At 35.2% G+C, this 16050-nt stretch overlaps 1 protein-coding gene across 1 annotated transcript in view; it reads right to left on the bottom strand.

Annotated features, from left to right (window-relative positions):
* Positions 1-322: 322 nt before the first annotated feature.
* Positions 323-16050, bottom strand: part of LOC306898016 (complement C3-like) — a 29348-nt gene continuing 13620 nt past the window's right edge. Inside the window, exons 22-41 of the mRNA XM_079463218.1 lie at positions 15325-15385; positions 15034-15120; positions 8593-8796; positions 8437-8512; positions 8172-8331; positions 7938-8033; positions 7146-7302; positions 5387-5550; positions 5048-5206; positions 4886-4945; positions 4718-4808; positions 4593-4641; positions 4428-4518; positions 2501-2590; positions 2255-2360; positions 2100-2189; positions 1945-2025; positions 1728-1811; positions 933-1068; positions 323-815 (exon numbers count right to left, since the gene is read on the bottom strand). Coding sequence (XP_079319344.1) covers positions 674-815; positions 933-1068; positions 1728-1811; positions 1945-2025; positions 2100-2189; positions 2255-2360; positions 2501-2590; positions 4428-4518; positions 4593-4641; positions 4718-4808; positions 4886-4945; positions 5048-5206; positions 5387-5550; positions 7146-7302; positions 7938-8033; positions 8172-8331; positions 8437-8512; positions 8593-8796; positions 15034-15120; positions 15325-15385 — 2184 coding nt within the window. The 3' untranslated portion in view covers positions 323-673. The remainder of the gene's footprint in view (positions 816-932; positions 1069-1727; positions 1812-1944; positions 2026-2099; positions 2190-2254; positions 2361-2500; positions 2591-4427; positions 4519-4592; positions 4642-4717; positions 4809-4885; positions 4946-5047; positions 5207-5386; positions 5551-7145; positions 7303-7937; positions 8034-8171; positions 8332-8436; positions 8513-8592; positions 8797-15033; positions 15121-15324; positions 15386-16050) is intronic.

Raw genomic sequence — 16050 nt, 5'->3', positions numbered from 1 at the left:
ATGTTCTGCTCTATCTATAGTTAATGATATTTGATTAACAAGAGTTGTTAATCTCTAATCGGGTTGTAGCAATCTGTTTGATTTTATTGCTGCAATATCAAGTTTGTTTTGTATTACTATTCACTATTCTCTCTATATTGCTCTAGACTTACAATCATTTAAAAAAATCCTTCATTTCCTGTTTAAAGACCTGAATAATAATTTGATAGATTTGAATCCTGGAAAATGTCTCATTAATTTGAATATTTTGTATTTCAGAAAATGGAAAGTAATGGCCTGAATATTTTTGCAAGGCAATGCATATCAAACAATAACATAATGATTCAATTAAAAAAAAACTTTATTATGCAATTAAAACAAAGTCAAGTTTTGTGACAATTTAAACAACACTCTCAACAATTCTTTAGCTGAACCTAATATCGCCAAATCCACTATTTAGTTATTTTTTATTTTAATTGATTTAACACTGTGTGAGTTGAAAAGCTCTTTTTAATGTTTCATTGGTTAGACATCTGTAAAACCCACAGAGAAACATGAAGTATTAGTAAAGATTCACGAAAATAACAATAAATGATGAAATCTGGAGAACATGAAGATCCAAAGTTTTCGTCCAACATCAACGTTGTATATGTTGAGTTAAAAGATGTTGAAGTATTTCACTTTATGCGATTAATTATGAAGAGCATCCCTCTTTCATGAGCTTGTTTCTGAGTGTAGAGATGCCGGCATATCTGTCCTTATGTTGTGGACTTTGGCTCTCCTCTCTTGTGGGCCAGTACTCGATCCACGTCTGCTCACCCAAGATGTACTGCAGTCTAAAAACAACAAGAAAGTCAACACAAAGTGAGGTTTTGAGACTGTACAAATATACAAAGAACAACAATAATATCCAGTAAAACCGACAGAGGACATTTAATGCATAAACCTCCTACCTCGCCTCAAGGTTTGGCAGGTCAGTGGATTTGCCCATGATGAGGTATGACTTGTCCTTTTTGAAATCCAATGCTTTTCTGCAATTGGGATGAGCCAGAAATGGCCTCCTCTTTCCCTCCACAGCAGTATCCGAGCCTGTAGGACAGTACAGTGTTTAGGAAACAAACAGTTTAAAGTCCCCCTGTGGTGAAAATCAACCCAGCTTACAAAAGTTTGTTATAAGAACAAACATTCCTTAGAGGTTTTTCATGTTTTTGAAAACGTTTTAAAAACATAGTAAATGTCTAGTTTTTTTAATGTTCTAAGAACGTTCCCCGCTAACACTAGTCACCATCATGGTGAGTTGTGTATTCTTACCTTTACAATAAGTGTTAGATTTTTTGACATGTTGTAATTTTGTGCAGGTGATGTACTGTCGCTATGACAACACAATGAGAATTTAATTCAACGTAGTTCTCTGCATTTACTTTTTACGCTATTTACTTTTGCAAATCACTTAATTTGTGTTTGGTGTGAATGCAGCATAACAGATTTGAACCATAGATATGTAAGCATGTCAAATGGACTTGTCACTGAAACTACAGCTGCTGATGCAAAATGAGCATGCGCTGCTTCACACGTTAAACGAGGCATCTACTGTATGTACCTATAAATTAACTGTCAGAATTTATGTGATTGAATGGAGGTGGGTACTCATTTGCATAATCATTAATTCGCATACACTAAATGAGGCAAAACGTACTATCAATAGAAAAGTAGCAGTATGCTCAGCAAAGACACAGACACAGACGTACCTTCCTTAAGTACCTCCTCCACCATCATGACATAGATGTCCGAGTGTTTTGTCAAATTCATTTCTGCGACTTTGACTTTATAAACTGTGAAACATTAACACACATCATTATCAACACCAGAGCTGTAAAAATATATTAAACAAGTTCAGGCCAAATATTTTCATGCATCTGCACAACATCTGAAAAGGAATACAAACACACAATTTAATTTGTTTACCATAATCCATGCCAGCTTCACAAGCCTCATCCAAACGACGGTCTTCACTGACTTTGTTTTTGTTCTGCAAACTGCAGTTTTCTGGGAAAACAGGGGAATTAAAAACAGTTCATTCTAACAACAGCAAACACTGAAGTGTTTCTGAGTGACTGTACCTTCAGCACACTGACACAAATCTTCATGACATAATCTGCTCAGAGCGCCGTCTTCCTTATCAGGGTGGTAGTACTTCGTACAACGTGCGTCTGAGAAAACACAAGAGTTAAGTCAAGAGATCATCTAGAGAACTGTGTGTGTGTCAATATCTCACCTGGTGAATAATATTCATAGACTGTAACTGCAGCAGGTTGAAGCAAACCCACTTTATTGACCTTGTGCATTCTGAAGACGATTATTTCTCTTTCCGTATGAGAAACCTATCGAGGCAGACGATCACATCATTCAGAAACATCACTTTATTACATCTGACGGTCAATCACAAATTGAACGTGGTATTTTGGAATCTTGGTATAAAGCACGGTAATTAAATGAAGTCTGACACAGTCGGGTGAAATACCTTGTTGAGGTAAATGATGAGGGATCCTCGCTCCGAGAGCTCCTGGTCCATCTCAAATTTCTGAATGAATCGGTCTTTGCCCGTGGCCAACTGTGAAAATAAAGACAGGTAGTAAGAAGTCTGTCTAACGGTGTCAGTTGTGGCCTGGAGGTTAGAGCGATGGGCTTGTGATCAGAAGGTTGCTGGTTCAAATCTTAGTGCCAGCAGGTCATGACTGAACTGCCCTCCGTGGCAGCTTTGTAGACTAGCCCAGTGTTTCTCAAACTTTTTCTGCCACTCCCCACTTTGGAGGTAGGGAAGAGTTCCACCTGTCCCAAATCGCCCGACAAAATGGTAATAGGCTTTGTCCACCGTCTGTGGATTTCTGTTTTTCTTTTCATTCGATGTCACAAATTAATCCATCGAAGGGTTGGGCCGATAGCATTGCCATCGTTTGGCTGATAGACATTACGATGTTGAGCTGGCATCGTGATTCCAACAAATGTTTCATTTTCGTGACGTGATTCTCGCTGCTCTGTGAAGCAGGCTGTTCATGCGTTCTCTGTTCTTGTGTTCTTGAGTATTGGAATGGACTTTGACGGTTATTGATGACGTAGAGAGAGAACAGGAGAACAAGACTGCTGAAAAGGCCTATGTCTGTGGTGCATTATATCTTAATGAACTTAATGCCCACACAACTGCACGAAAATGAAGAACAGCAAAAATAATGCGCTTATACTGTAGATCTGCCAGAAGTTGTTATTTAGTGAAGTATAGCTATTTGTAGAACAAGCAACATGTTGCACAGTCAATATTGTTTTAAATCCAGCTGTTAAGAACGAGTTATGACAGAGTACAGTCTGTATAGTTTTAAAGATGTGCTGATGCTAGACAGAAGTAGTATAATGCCATATTCAGTTGGATTGTATTAAATGGTTTAACTGTGTTTGATTTCAATTTATGATCAGGTAATATGCTATTTCATGCTTTACGCTGTTAAACCTGCTGGCATCTTATGCTAAACATGTCAACTTGTTAAAAAACTAGTTGGATGTATGACGTAGTATTTCTGTGCTTGATGCACTCCCCCAGCACTACAACCTCGTTCAGAAAGTTTTTATAAGTCTGGATCCCTGTTTCGTAACTGGAATACTATATACTTTTTTTGGGCAATTCTCCCGGAAAGGCACAACCACAGCAAGGCGAAAGAAATCACCATCCCACATGCCAACCAACAAGAGATAGGAAGACCAGCTTTGGTTTTGTTTGAAACCGATAGAAGGCCCGGTCCCAGTGCTTAAAGATGCCGGACATGAACTGCACGCGGTAAATCAAACTTAGTCAAATGTCTGTGTTTTGTTGGCAATAGGCAGGTACGTGCATAATGTACAAAACACGTAGGGATAAGGTGATGATGTATTGTGTACAGTGGTGTAAACTACTAGTAACCAGAAAAATCAACTTAAAGTCCCAGTGTAATTAAAAATGAAAATATTTTTTCATGAACAATTGCAGCGTTTGTAGTAAATAGCTTATCAATTTGGGTCATGTACCCTCATAATCTTCAATTAAAATCTAAAAATGCACTTCCGGCCTTAAAATGACTATCCATCTCAAATGACGTAAAATAGATAGGCTTGGGCAGAGAAGACGTTAACTCGTCCCCTTCAACTGTTAATCTGCTGACGGTTTCATTTCAAAATGCATCAGCTATAAATCCAATAAAGTTGTAGTGAAAAACGGAAGCCTCGTCCACTAATTTTCTTCTCTGAAATTCCTTTTCACTCAGAAATGTGTCAGAATATGGAAGTAAATACGACTGAAACTTCCTGTTCAGGTGGACTTTAAGTACAGTAACGAAGTGTTTGTACCTCATTACTTCCCATCGTTGTTATTTACAACTATGTACATTCTGAGACATCGTTTTTATTCTAAAATGGTTTAATACCTCTGAGAGATCTCCTTCATCCACTTTAAACCCTGTCAGTAATCCCACATCCAGAATGCTCATGGTGGCGTCTCTTGTTTCACTGTCGAAGCTGTCGAGATAAATCAATTAATAATAAAAAAGTAGTGTATTATATATATTTATATTGATTGTTTTGTAACTTACAAGAATTCAATTGTAAGCTTGTAACTTTCTTCAGCCCCTGGATAACTCACTGAGCAAAAAAATAACATTTGAAATGATTAGATACATAAAACATATTTCGTTCAACATCAAAGCAAGACTCTTACCAGCAATTTCTCGTTCAATTTTAAGCTTCAGATCAAAGTGTTTACAGTCAGAAATCTTCTCCGCGGGCTTGGCATAATAAAGCATGAGCACCTGAAAACAGACACAGGTATCACTCGTGTCACACACTTTCTGTATATAAACATGAATGTGATGACATGTCAACTCACTGAAAGAGTGGCTGTTCCAGTTCCTTTAGCCGTTACGTTGAAGTCCTTATTGAGATCGAACTGTTGAGTGACACACACATATTTCATTAGATATCATAATAATCACGTCAGTAACTGTTTACAGTCTGTATCCTGAACATACCGCTCACACAGACTTCTCACCTTGTCCGTGCGTGTAACATGCACGTTATTTTTTCTGAAACCCCATCTGATTGGTGTGTTTCTTCCGGACACAGACACTTCGACGTCCAGGTTGAAGTTTTGCTCTTTCCTCACATGCGTGCGGTATTCAGCCACCGCCTGGAACACTATGATGGTCGCCTACGATAGACAATGCGAGTAAAGTTTGTATAAAATGTTGAATTCATCCATTTTGTTTTTCATGGTTTCATTTTGATTTCATAAACTGCAGCTTTTATTGAAATATTAATGTCTTGAGGGTTTTGTGACCCAATGATAGAATGTAACGTTATCACTGTGAATGAAGAGTTGTTGGTTAACCTGTGTTGTGCCAGAACCGCCATAGTTAGATTGTTGTCTGGCCAGCCAGTGCACGGCTTCTCCTGCTGTGTCGTAATGTTTTGCTTTTACGAGGGCCAGCACAGCATAAGCTGTGGCCTCTAGAGAATGATAACGTTGTCCCGGGACCATCCAAGCGGTGCCGGCTGTTCAAAGCACACAAAACAGAAACATGTACAGGAATGCCATGGTCATCTTTCTCTATTCTCTGATAGCATACATTCATCTGGGAAACTATTAGATGTCTGCCTTCACATCTGCAAAACATTTTTTTACCGTTTGTCCAGCTGTTATTCGTCTCCATGTAAGATTAACATACATTTTAAGAGGGGACAATAAACTAAAATGGAAGAACAAAGAAATAAAGAAGACAGAAAAGGAAAAAAAATCTACATTTTCAATTCATCCATATGTCTAAAAACAAGTCAAGAAATTTTATTCAACTTATCGAATGAGTTGAACAAGTTGTAGCTTTTTATTATTTGCATTTTACAGCATTTTTTTATATTGTCCAAAATAATTCTAAAGTGCTATTAACCGAGTGATTAAAATACATTTGGCAATACAATTCTTAGCTAATAAAAATGTTATTAATAAAAAAAAACTTTGACCTCCTTTTTTACGGTTTCCATATTTTGTTTTATAAACAATGTTAAATTCGAACACATTTTTACACATTTAACCACAATTCTTGCACAAAGAAAATATTATCCGTGTTTTATGGAAATGAGTTACAAAATTTACACAATACAGGGACTATCCAGAAGAATAAATATCACATACAATTTTTAAATGAATTTCTTTGATTTTTGGGATAAACTAGAAACTTTAAACAGGAGGTTCTAATATGTTTAGGCATTCTTGTGTTAAAGAAAATATCACAAAAATTATTTCTTACAGACTTGACTTGGTTAAGTGTTCTGTTTAATATAAGTATTAATATTATTATTTAATGTAATTAACTCGAGAAGACTCAACAGTGTGATTTGGAAATTGTCTTGCCTGCGCTGTTTTTACTACACTGTAAAATCAAACAGTATACCTTGAAAAGTGCTAGTATGTTTCCTAAAATTTGGCCAAAATGTTGATTTTACTAGACATTGTTAAATTTTCTGTTAATATACCTAACAAAGACTAAGTAAAATTACCGGAAATGTTCAAAACGTTATTTTGAGCACACTGTACTAAATATACGAATAGTACAATCTACTCATTGAAAATAAGTTAACTGTACTCAAAACTGAAATAGTTCTGTTAACTTAAAATTGTAGCAAGCAACCATTATCAAAGCAACCATTTAATACATTTAAAAAAAGGTTAAAATTTACCATGGTACTTATGTAATGCTCCATGTTGCTTTTTTTAAAAGAGACTTTGAGGTTTTTTTAATAATGATTTGCAAAGAAATAAAATAAGTAGATTAAATGTTTTCACATTTAGGCATTAGGTCAATGTTTTCATTTTATATAAAGAAATGCTCTTTATGTAAAATACTCAAATGTATTAAGTTCATACACAGCTTGAAGTTTTTGCCCTGAAGTTTTAAACTGCAAACTTGATTACGTTCCTTTCCTGTATTTCTTACTGAATTTTACTGGCAAATATTTTTTTCATTCTTAGTAAATGCACATTGAAATTTCTTGTTGTTAACAAAGGTTATATGGCATAATGGCATTGACCAGAGGAAAACCCTTTCTGTATACTTTGATGTTCTGGTAAAGCTGGTTAAAATATTACTGACCTTCCTGTTTAGTGGAATGCTTCATCAACACATCATTATTGAGTTTCTCCACGTTGGCCATGGCGTAGGACGTCATAGCCACAGCGTACGGATTAGCCAGATTTTGAAGTTTACCTTCCAAATAACTAACGGCTTTTCTCATACTTTCATGAAGACTCTGTTATTAGATTAAAATATGAATAGATGAACAATATAAGCAGTGGCAAAACTAAAGAAAACTTTCAAAAATATGGTGAAAGCATAACCGCGGGAAGTGGGGGTGCTGTGGGTCGAGCGAAAGAAAAACTGAAGCAATGTCAAAGATAAATAAATAAAGTCAGAGACAACATTTACATTCATGCATTTGGCAGACTATTTGCACCAGGTCCGCCCAATGATATGTGATTGGAATCGAGAAAGTGTAAGAACAACGTTTTTAACTGTGACTCCAGGAGGCCAGGATTCTGTTCCAACTCTCGTATGTGTTTTCAATCAAATTGATTTAAGACATAAAATAGAAAAATGTATTCATAACGTTTAGGGAATGTATGGGTGGTTAAGCTGCCATGGCAGATTGTGCTTTGGCTACAGGCATACATATTACATGTGTTTTATGTGTTTGTTTTTATGCTTTATCCTATAATCACACTGGCATCCTTCTTTGTTCTCTGCAGCAACTAATTTTTGCCTCCGTTTTTTATTAACATTAAACTTAAGCGGCTCGCTTAACAGTCATAACTGGCAAAAAAAACCATAGGACCTCCTGCTCAAAAATCACATTCCCGCGGCTATGGGTAAAAGAGCTGAACTTACACCAACTGATCTGGCACAGATTACGCTGCCTTCTTGCATGGCGATGAGAACAAATGCAGTCAGAGAAGCTTCTGAATCTTTGCCCCGAACATCACCCTGAATCAAAGCAAAAACTGACCATCACAAACACGTCAGGTTGTTATATAATGAATTAGTCTAAACTGAGAGGTGTTGCCAGTAATTTTAGTTCGACCTCATAGACATGCAGTACAATAGATCATAGCAAAGACTTACAACCATCCCCGCTGAAATTATAGCTGCGTCCTCTTTAAAAGATCCGTCTGGCAGTTGTTTGTTGAGAACCAGCCACTTGAGGGCGCTGCAGACTACATTTTGTTCTACAGCAATGAGCTTACTGGACATAGCAAAGATTTTAGCCACGTACGCCGTCAACCTTTAACAGAATAAATAAAGCAAAAAACATATACAGTAAAAACTGTATTTATTAAGACTTACAGGAAAGCTGTACAGAATTTTTATTTAAAACTTAAACATTTACCAGGTGCTGCCATTTACACCGTTATAGGGGGTATATGAACCATCAACTTTGCGGTAGGCCAGCTGCCTTTGATAACCTTAATACAAAAGGGTGAAACATTTACCTCAAAATTTGATTCAAGTGTACACACGTATACATATGTTTTTGTCTGCTGACCTGTGGTTATATGGTTGATGGCTTCAGTTCGACGCTGCATGCCGACAGCCTCCCACTGATTGGTGCTGTCCAGATAATGAGTGGCAATGAGAGGTAGAGTCATGTGGATCATATTTTGCTCTCCACACCCGGTGGGCTGGTAAATAAATTTACCCATGAAATCTCCACTGATGGCCTTCTCGACCGTTTGAGTTGTCTCCTCAGCTGGAGGCATGACAACAATCAGGCATGTGATCAGCCAAGCACAAAAAAAGAAGACTGCACGCACACTCGCCCGACCCCAATCCACCACAAAAATAAAATCTTTAATGTTTCTAATCAGCCATAATTCATTAAACAATAATTTAACACAAAAAAGTTAAAAATACTGTGGCATCAAGAGACTTTGATACACAGCCACTAGATGGCAAATCTACATCATTCATGCAGCGTTTGTCCGCATTAATCCATTTACATTTATTCATTTGGCAGACGCTTTTATCCAAAGCGACTTACAAGTAGTTATTCTTTTTTTTTTACAGTGACACATTACTGCAGAGCAATCAGGGGTAAGGTGCCTTGCTCAAGGGCCCTTCAGTCATGACCTGCTGGCACTGAGATTTGAACCTGCAACCTTCTGATCACAAGCCCAACGCTCTAACCCACAGGCCACAACTGACCACAACTGACACAATCCGCATGTAATAGAAAGTATTCGCAAACACTGCATGTTCGGTTGTAGTTCATTTAAATGTATGAAGTTATAACGATTAATTGTCTGTTTTATGGCTTTGCCGGTTATAACGATTAATTGTCTGTTTTATGGCTTTGCCAGTTAATAACGATTATTTGTCTGTTTTATGGCTTTACAAGTTATAACGATTATTTGTCTGTTTTATGGCTTTACAAGTTATAACGATTATTTGTCTGTTTTATGGCTTTAACAGTTTTAACGATTAATTGTCTGTTTTATGGCTTTACAAGTTATAACGATTAATTGTCTGTTTATGGCTTTACAGGTTATATCGATTATTTGTCTGTTTTATGGCTTTACAAATTATAACGATTAATTGTCTGTTTTATGGTTTTGCCAGTTATAACGATTAATTGTCTGTTTTATGGCTTTGCCAGTTATAACGATTAATTGTCTGTTTTATGGCTTTGCAAGTTATAACGATTATTTGTCTGTTTTATGGCTTCACACGTTATAACGATTATTTGTCTGTTTTATGGCTTCACAAGTTATAACGATTAATTGTCTGTTTTATGGCTTTGCCAGTTATAACGATTAATTGTCTGTTTTATGGCTGTGCCAGTTATAACGATTAATTGTCTGTTTTATGGCTTTACAAGTTATAACGATTAATTGTCTGTTTTAGGGCTTTGCAAGTTATAAAGATTAATTGTCTGTTTTATGGCTTTGCCAGTTATAACAATTAATTGTCTGTTTTATGGCTTTGCCAGTTATAACAATTATTTGTCTGTTTTATGGCTTCACAAGATAAAACGATTATTTGTCTGTTTTATGGCTTTAACAGTTTTAACGATTAATTGTCTGTTTTATGGCTTTACAAGTTATAACGAATAATTGTCTGTTTATGGCTTTACAAGTTATAACGATTAATTGTCTGTTTTATGGCTTTGCCAGTTATAACGATTAATTGTCTGTTTTATGGCTGTGCCAGTTATAACGATTAATTGTCTGTTTTATGGCTTTACAAGTTATAACGATTAATTGTCTGTTTTAGGGCTTTGCAAGTTATAAAGATTAATTGTCTGTTTTAGGGCTTTGCAAGTTATAAAGATTAATTGTCTGTTTTATGGCTTTGCCAGTTATAACGATTATTTGTCTGTTTTATGGCTTCACAAGATAAAACGATTATTTGTCTGTTTTATGGCTTTAACAGTTTTAACGATTAATTGTCTGTTTTATGGCTTTACAAGTTATAACGATTAATTGTCTGTTTTATGGCTTTGCCAGTTATAACGATTAATTGTCTGTTTTATGGCTTTGCCAGTTATAACGATTAATTGTCTGTTTTATGGCTTTGCCAGTTATAACGATTAATTGTCTGTTTTATGGCTTTACAAGTTATAACGATTATTTGTCTGTTTTATGGCTTTACAAGTTATAACGATTATTTGTCTGTTTTATGGCTTTACAAGTTATAACGATTAATTGTCTGTTTTATGGCTTTGCCAGTTATAACGATTAATTGTCTGTTTTATGGCTGTGCCAGTTATAACGATTAATTGTCTGTTTTATGGCTTTACAAGTTATAACGATTATTTGTCTGTTTTATGGCTTCACACGTTATAACGATTATTTCTCTGTTTTATGGCTTCACAAGTTATAACGATTATTTGTCTGTTTTATGGCTTTACAAGTTATAACGATTAATTGTCTGTTTTATGGCTTTGCCAGTTATAACGATTAATTGTCTGTTTTATGGCTTTGCCAGTTATAACGATTAATTGTCTGTTTTATGGCTTTACAAGTTATAACGATTATTTGTCTGTTTTATGGCTTTACAAGTTATAACGATTATTTGTCTGTTTTATGGCTTTACAAGTTATAACGATTAATTGTCTGTTTTATGGCTTTGCCAGTTATAACGATTAATTGTCTGTTTTATGGCTTTGCCAGTTATAACGATTAATTGTCTGTTTTATGGCTTTACAAGTTATAACGATTATTTGTCTGTTTTATGGCTTCACACGTTATAACGATTATTTCTCTGTTTTATGGCTTCACAAGTTATAACGATTATTTGTCTGTTTTATGGCTTCACAAGTTATAACGATTATTTGTCTGTTTTATGGCTTCACAAGTTATAACGATTAATTGTCTGTTTTATGGCTTTGCCAGTTGTGGCGATTAATTGTCTGTTTTAGGGCTTTGCAAGTTATAAAGATTAATTGTCTTTTTTAGGGCTTTGCCAGTTATAACGATTAATTGTCTGTGTTATGGCTTTGCCGGTTATGACGATTATTTGTCTGTTTTAGGGCTTCACCGGTTGTGACGATTAATTGTCTGTTTTAGGGCTTTTACCAGTTATGACGATAAATTGTCTGTTTTAGGGCTTTTACCAGTTATGACGATTAACTGTCTGTTTTGGGCTTTGCCGGTTATGATGATTAATTGTCTGTTTTGGGGCTTTGCTGGGTATGACGATTCATTTGCTGTTTTATGGCTTTGCCAGTTATAACGATTAATTGTCTGTTTTATGGCTTTGCAAGTTATAACGATTATTTGTCTGTTTTATGGCTTCACACGTTATAACGATTATTTGTCTGTTTTATGGCTTCACAAGTTATAACGATTAATTGTCTGTTTTATGGCTTTGCCAGTTATAACGATTAATTGTCTGTTTTATGGCTGTGCCAGTTATAACGATTAATTGTCTGTTTTATGGCTTTACAAGTTATAACGATTAATTGTCTGTTTTAGGGCTTTGCAAGTTATAAAGATTAATTGTCTGTTTTATGGCTTTGCCAGTTATAACAATTAATTGTCTGTTTTATGGCTTTGCCAGTTATAACAATTATTTGTCTGTTTTATGGCTTCACAAGATAAAACGATTATTTGTCTGTTTTATGGCTTTAACAGTTTTAACGATTAATTGTCTGTTTTATGGCTTTACAAGTTATAACGAATAATTGTCTGTTTATGGCTTTACAAGTTATAACGATTAATTGTCTGTTTTATGGCTTTGCCAGTTATAACGATTAATTGTCTGTTTTATGGCTGTGCCAGTTATAACGATTAATTGTCTGTTTTATGGCTTTACAAGTTATAACGATTAATTGTCTGTTTTAGGGCTTTGCAAGTTATAAAGATTAATTGTCTGTTTTAGGGCTTTGCAAGTTATAAAGATTAATTGTCTGTTTTATGGCTTTGCCAGTTATAACGATTATTTGTCTGTTTTATGGCTTCACAAGATAAAACGATTATTTGTCTGTTTTATGGCTTTAACAGTTTTAACGATTAATTGTCTGTTTTATGGCTTTACAAGTTATAACGATTAATTGTCTGTTTTATGGCTTTGCCAGTTATAACGATTAATTGTCTGTTTTATGGCTTTGCCAGTTATAACGATTAATTGTCTGTTTTATGGCTTTGCCAGTTATAACGATTAATTGTCTGTTTTATGGCTTTACAAGTTATAACGATTATTTGTCTGTTTTATGGCTTTACAAGTTATAACGATTATTTGTCTGTTTTATGGCTTTACAAGTTATAACGATTAATTGTCTGTTTTATGGCTTTGCCAGTTATAACGATTAATTGTCTGTTTTATGGCTGTGCCAGTTATAACGATTAATTGTCTGTTTTATGGCTTTACAAGTTATAACGATTATTTGTCTGTTTTATGGCTTCACACGTTATAACGATTATTTCTCTGTTTTATGGCTTCACAAGTTATAACGATTATTTGTCTGTTTTATGGCTTTACAAGTTATAACGATTAATTGTCTGTTTTATGGCTTTGCCAGTTATAACGATTAATTGTCTGTTTTATGGCTTTGCCAGTTATAACGATTAATTGTCTGTTTTATGGCTTTACAAGTTATAACGATTATTTGTCTGTTTTATGGCTTTACAAGTTATAACGATTATTTGTCTGTTTTATGGCTTTACAAGTTATAACGATTAATTGTCTGTTTTATGGCTTTGCCAGTTATAACGATTAATTGTCTGTTTTATGGCTTTGCCAGTTATAACGATTAATTGTCTGTTTTATGGCTTTACAAGTTATAACGATTATTTGTCTGTTTTATGGCTTCACACGTTATAACGATTATTTCTCTGTTTTATGGCTTCACAAGTTATAACGATTATTTGTCTGTTTTATGGCTTCACAAGTTATAACGATTATTTGTCTGTTTTATGGCTTCACAAGTTATAACGATTAATTGTCTGTTTTATGGCTTTGCCAGTTGTGGCGATTAATTGTCTGTTTTAGGGCTTTGCAAGTTATAAAGATTAATTGTCTTTTTTAGGGCTTTGCCAGTTATAACGATTAATTGTCTGTGTTATGGCTTTGCCGGTTATGACGATTATTTGTCTGTTTTAGGGCTTCACCGGTTGTGACGATTAATTGTCTGTTTTAGGGCTTTTACCAGTTATGACGATAAATTGTCTGTTTTAGGGCTTTTACCAGTTATGACGATTAACTGTCTGTTTTGGGCTTTGCCGGTTATGATGATTAATTGTCTGTTTTGGGGCTTTGCTGGGTATGACGATTCATTTGCTGTTTTATGGCTTTGCCGGTTATGACAATTATTTGTCTGTTTTATGGCTTTACAAGTTATAACGATTAATTGTCTGTTTTATGGCTTTGCCAGTTATAACACTTATTTGTCTGTTTTATGGCTTTACAAGTTATAACGATTATTTGTCTGTTTTATGGCTTTGCCAGTTATAACAATTAATTGTCTGTTTTATGGCTTTGCCAGTTATAACAATTATTTGTCTGTTTTATGGCTTTACAAGTTATAACGATTATTTGTCTGTTTTATGGCTTTAACAGTTTTAACGATTAATTGTCTGTTTTATGGCTTTCCCGGTAATGACGATTATTTGTCTGTTTTAGGGCTTAAAACAGACAAATGCTCAAAAGTACATGTTGATGACTTTTGTTGAGTTATCATTATGGTGATGAGTGTTTGCCGTAGTTGGGATCTTAACCCTTTGCATGTTCTGTTAAGTCTTTTCCCTAGTTTTAATAACTATTAATCGAAATAAACACCAAAACAGGTGCAAAAATGCTCAGCAAAATAACTGTTATTTCATTTTTTCATGGGAATGTAATTACAGAATGAGAATTACATTACATTGATTTTGAGTTTAAAGACTGATTTAAAGTGATTATGTCATTCTAATTATGTTACTGTATAAAAGTTAATTATATTCTGAATGTCTTTAACAAAACATTTTTCATATGGAAAATGGACTAGTACATGCAATCTTTCAACTGTTAAGTCGTCTTTTCTGACATGAAATGTTTTGTGGGTCACCACTATGCTGACGAGTGAGTCTGTGTTTAAGTCAAGGTCAGGCCTGAGGTACTGATGTTATGCTGCATGTTGCTTTGTTTTATGCATTGGGCTCTTAATATAAAATAATCAAAATGATTAAGATCATACTCCGCTTGCAGGGTATGGTCATTTCAAAGCTAAATAAAAATGTATGAGACTTAAATATCAAAGCTCTAAAACAGTCAAATAATCATAATAACTGCAATGATTTCTTAGACAATTAATTATCAGCCAAATTTCAAAATAGTTACAGACGTGGGAACTCAATTCAGTTTACACAATGTGTGATGAAGATAGAGAACTGTATTGATCCTATCAGATACATTGATTTCGCCCACTCTTTAAACAGCTTAAGAAACGATCTGATGAAATAATAACTGTTAATAAACACGACATCAATTTACTTCATGTCCTCATTACCGATTATCGAGATGAGAGTGCTGGGAGATGTGCCTGGAACCTGATCAGCTGGAGTGGAAGTTTTTATAACTTCAAGTTGTTCTCCACCTGCTCCAAATAAGATAAAGAAATAGAGACAAACAGGATGGAATAGTTGAAGCACGGTTTGATCATATGAAGAACATTTCATTGCACATTTGATGTTCATGTTTTGCTATGGGACATTATACTGTGACATAACCCAACTTTCCTTTTCGTATGACTTCAACTTTGGTAACCAAATTTGTTTTGCTGATTAAATATAAATCTCACCCCTCTTTGCTGGATTAAGCTCCACATTTTTGTCCACAAACTCTTTTAGAACACCTTCGGACTGAAAGAGAAAGGAGTTAGCTTTCCTGTAGCTCAGTGGTTTGAGCAAGGCGCTAGCCATGCCAAGGGTATGTGTTCGATCCCAGGGATTGCACGTACTCGGATACAAATGTATGGTATAACCCTGCAAGCAAGCTAGCACAAGCACCTTATGTGCCCCCAACAAACTGTCAGCCCAGGACCCTCGAGAATTTGCTCACCGGCAAAACGTTGGTCTCTTAGTGCAGCCCTCACCTCATCCCCCTATGTTGGAATGTTGATCACTTTTGCATCTGCTATAAATGTTGAAAATCCACCATTACTGAGATCAGTGTTTGGTTTAGTTGGGCACTTGACTCAAGTCGGCTTTGACACAAGATTTCTTATTTAAAAAATGTCAACATTTGCGCGAGAGCAAAAGTGTTCAACATTTCAATAAATCAACAGTTGGGTCTAAGGGAGGGCTGCTTGTTTAGGACCAGCACTAAGGGGGCCAATGTTTTGCCAGTGAACAAATTCTCAGGGTCCATGCAGGGAGGCTAGCTCTAAGTAAGCTCATAAAGTGCCAGTGCAGGCTTGATTGCAACGAATACAATGTTAGTAACTTTAGATAAAATCATCTGCCAAATATATAAATGTAAATGTAAATAATGAAGTTATCAATCTTCCGTCTTTTTACAATAAAAA

This window comes from Barbatula barbatula, assembly GCF_947034865.1.
Source record: "Barbatula barbatula genome assembly, chromosome: 8".
Lineage (NCBI taxonomy): Eukaryota > Metazoa > Chordata > Actinopteri > Cypriniformes > Nemacheilidae > Barbatula > Barbatula barbatula.
Note: the sequence above shows the minus strand (reverse complement) of the source record. Positions and strands in the feature narration are given on the sequence as shown.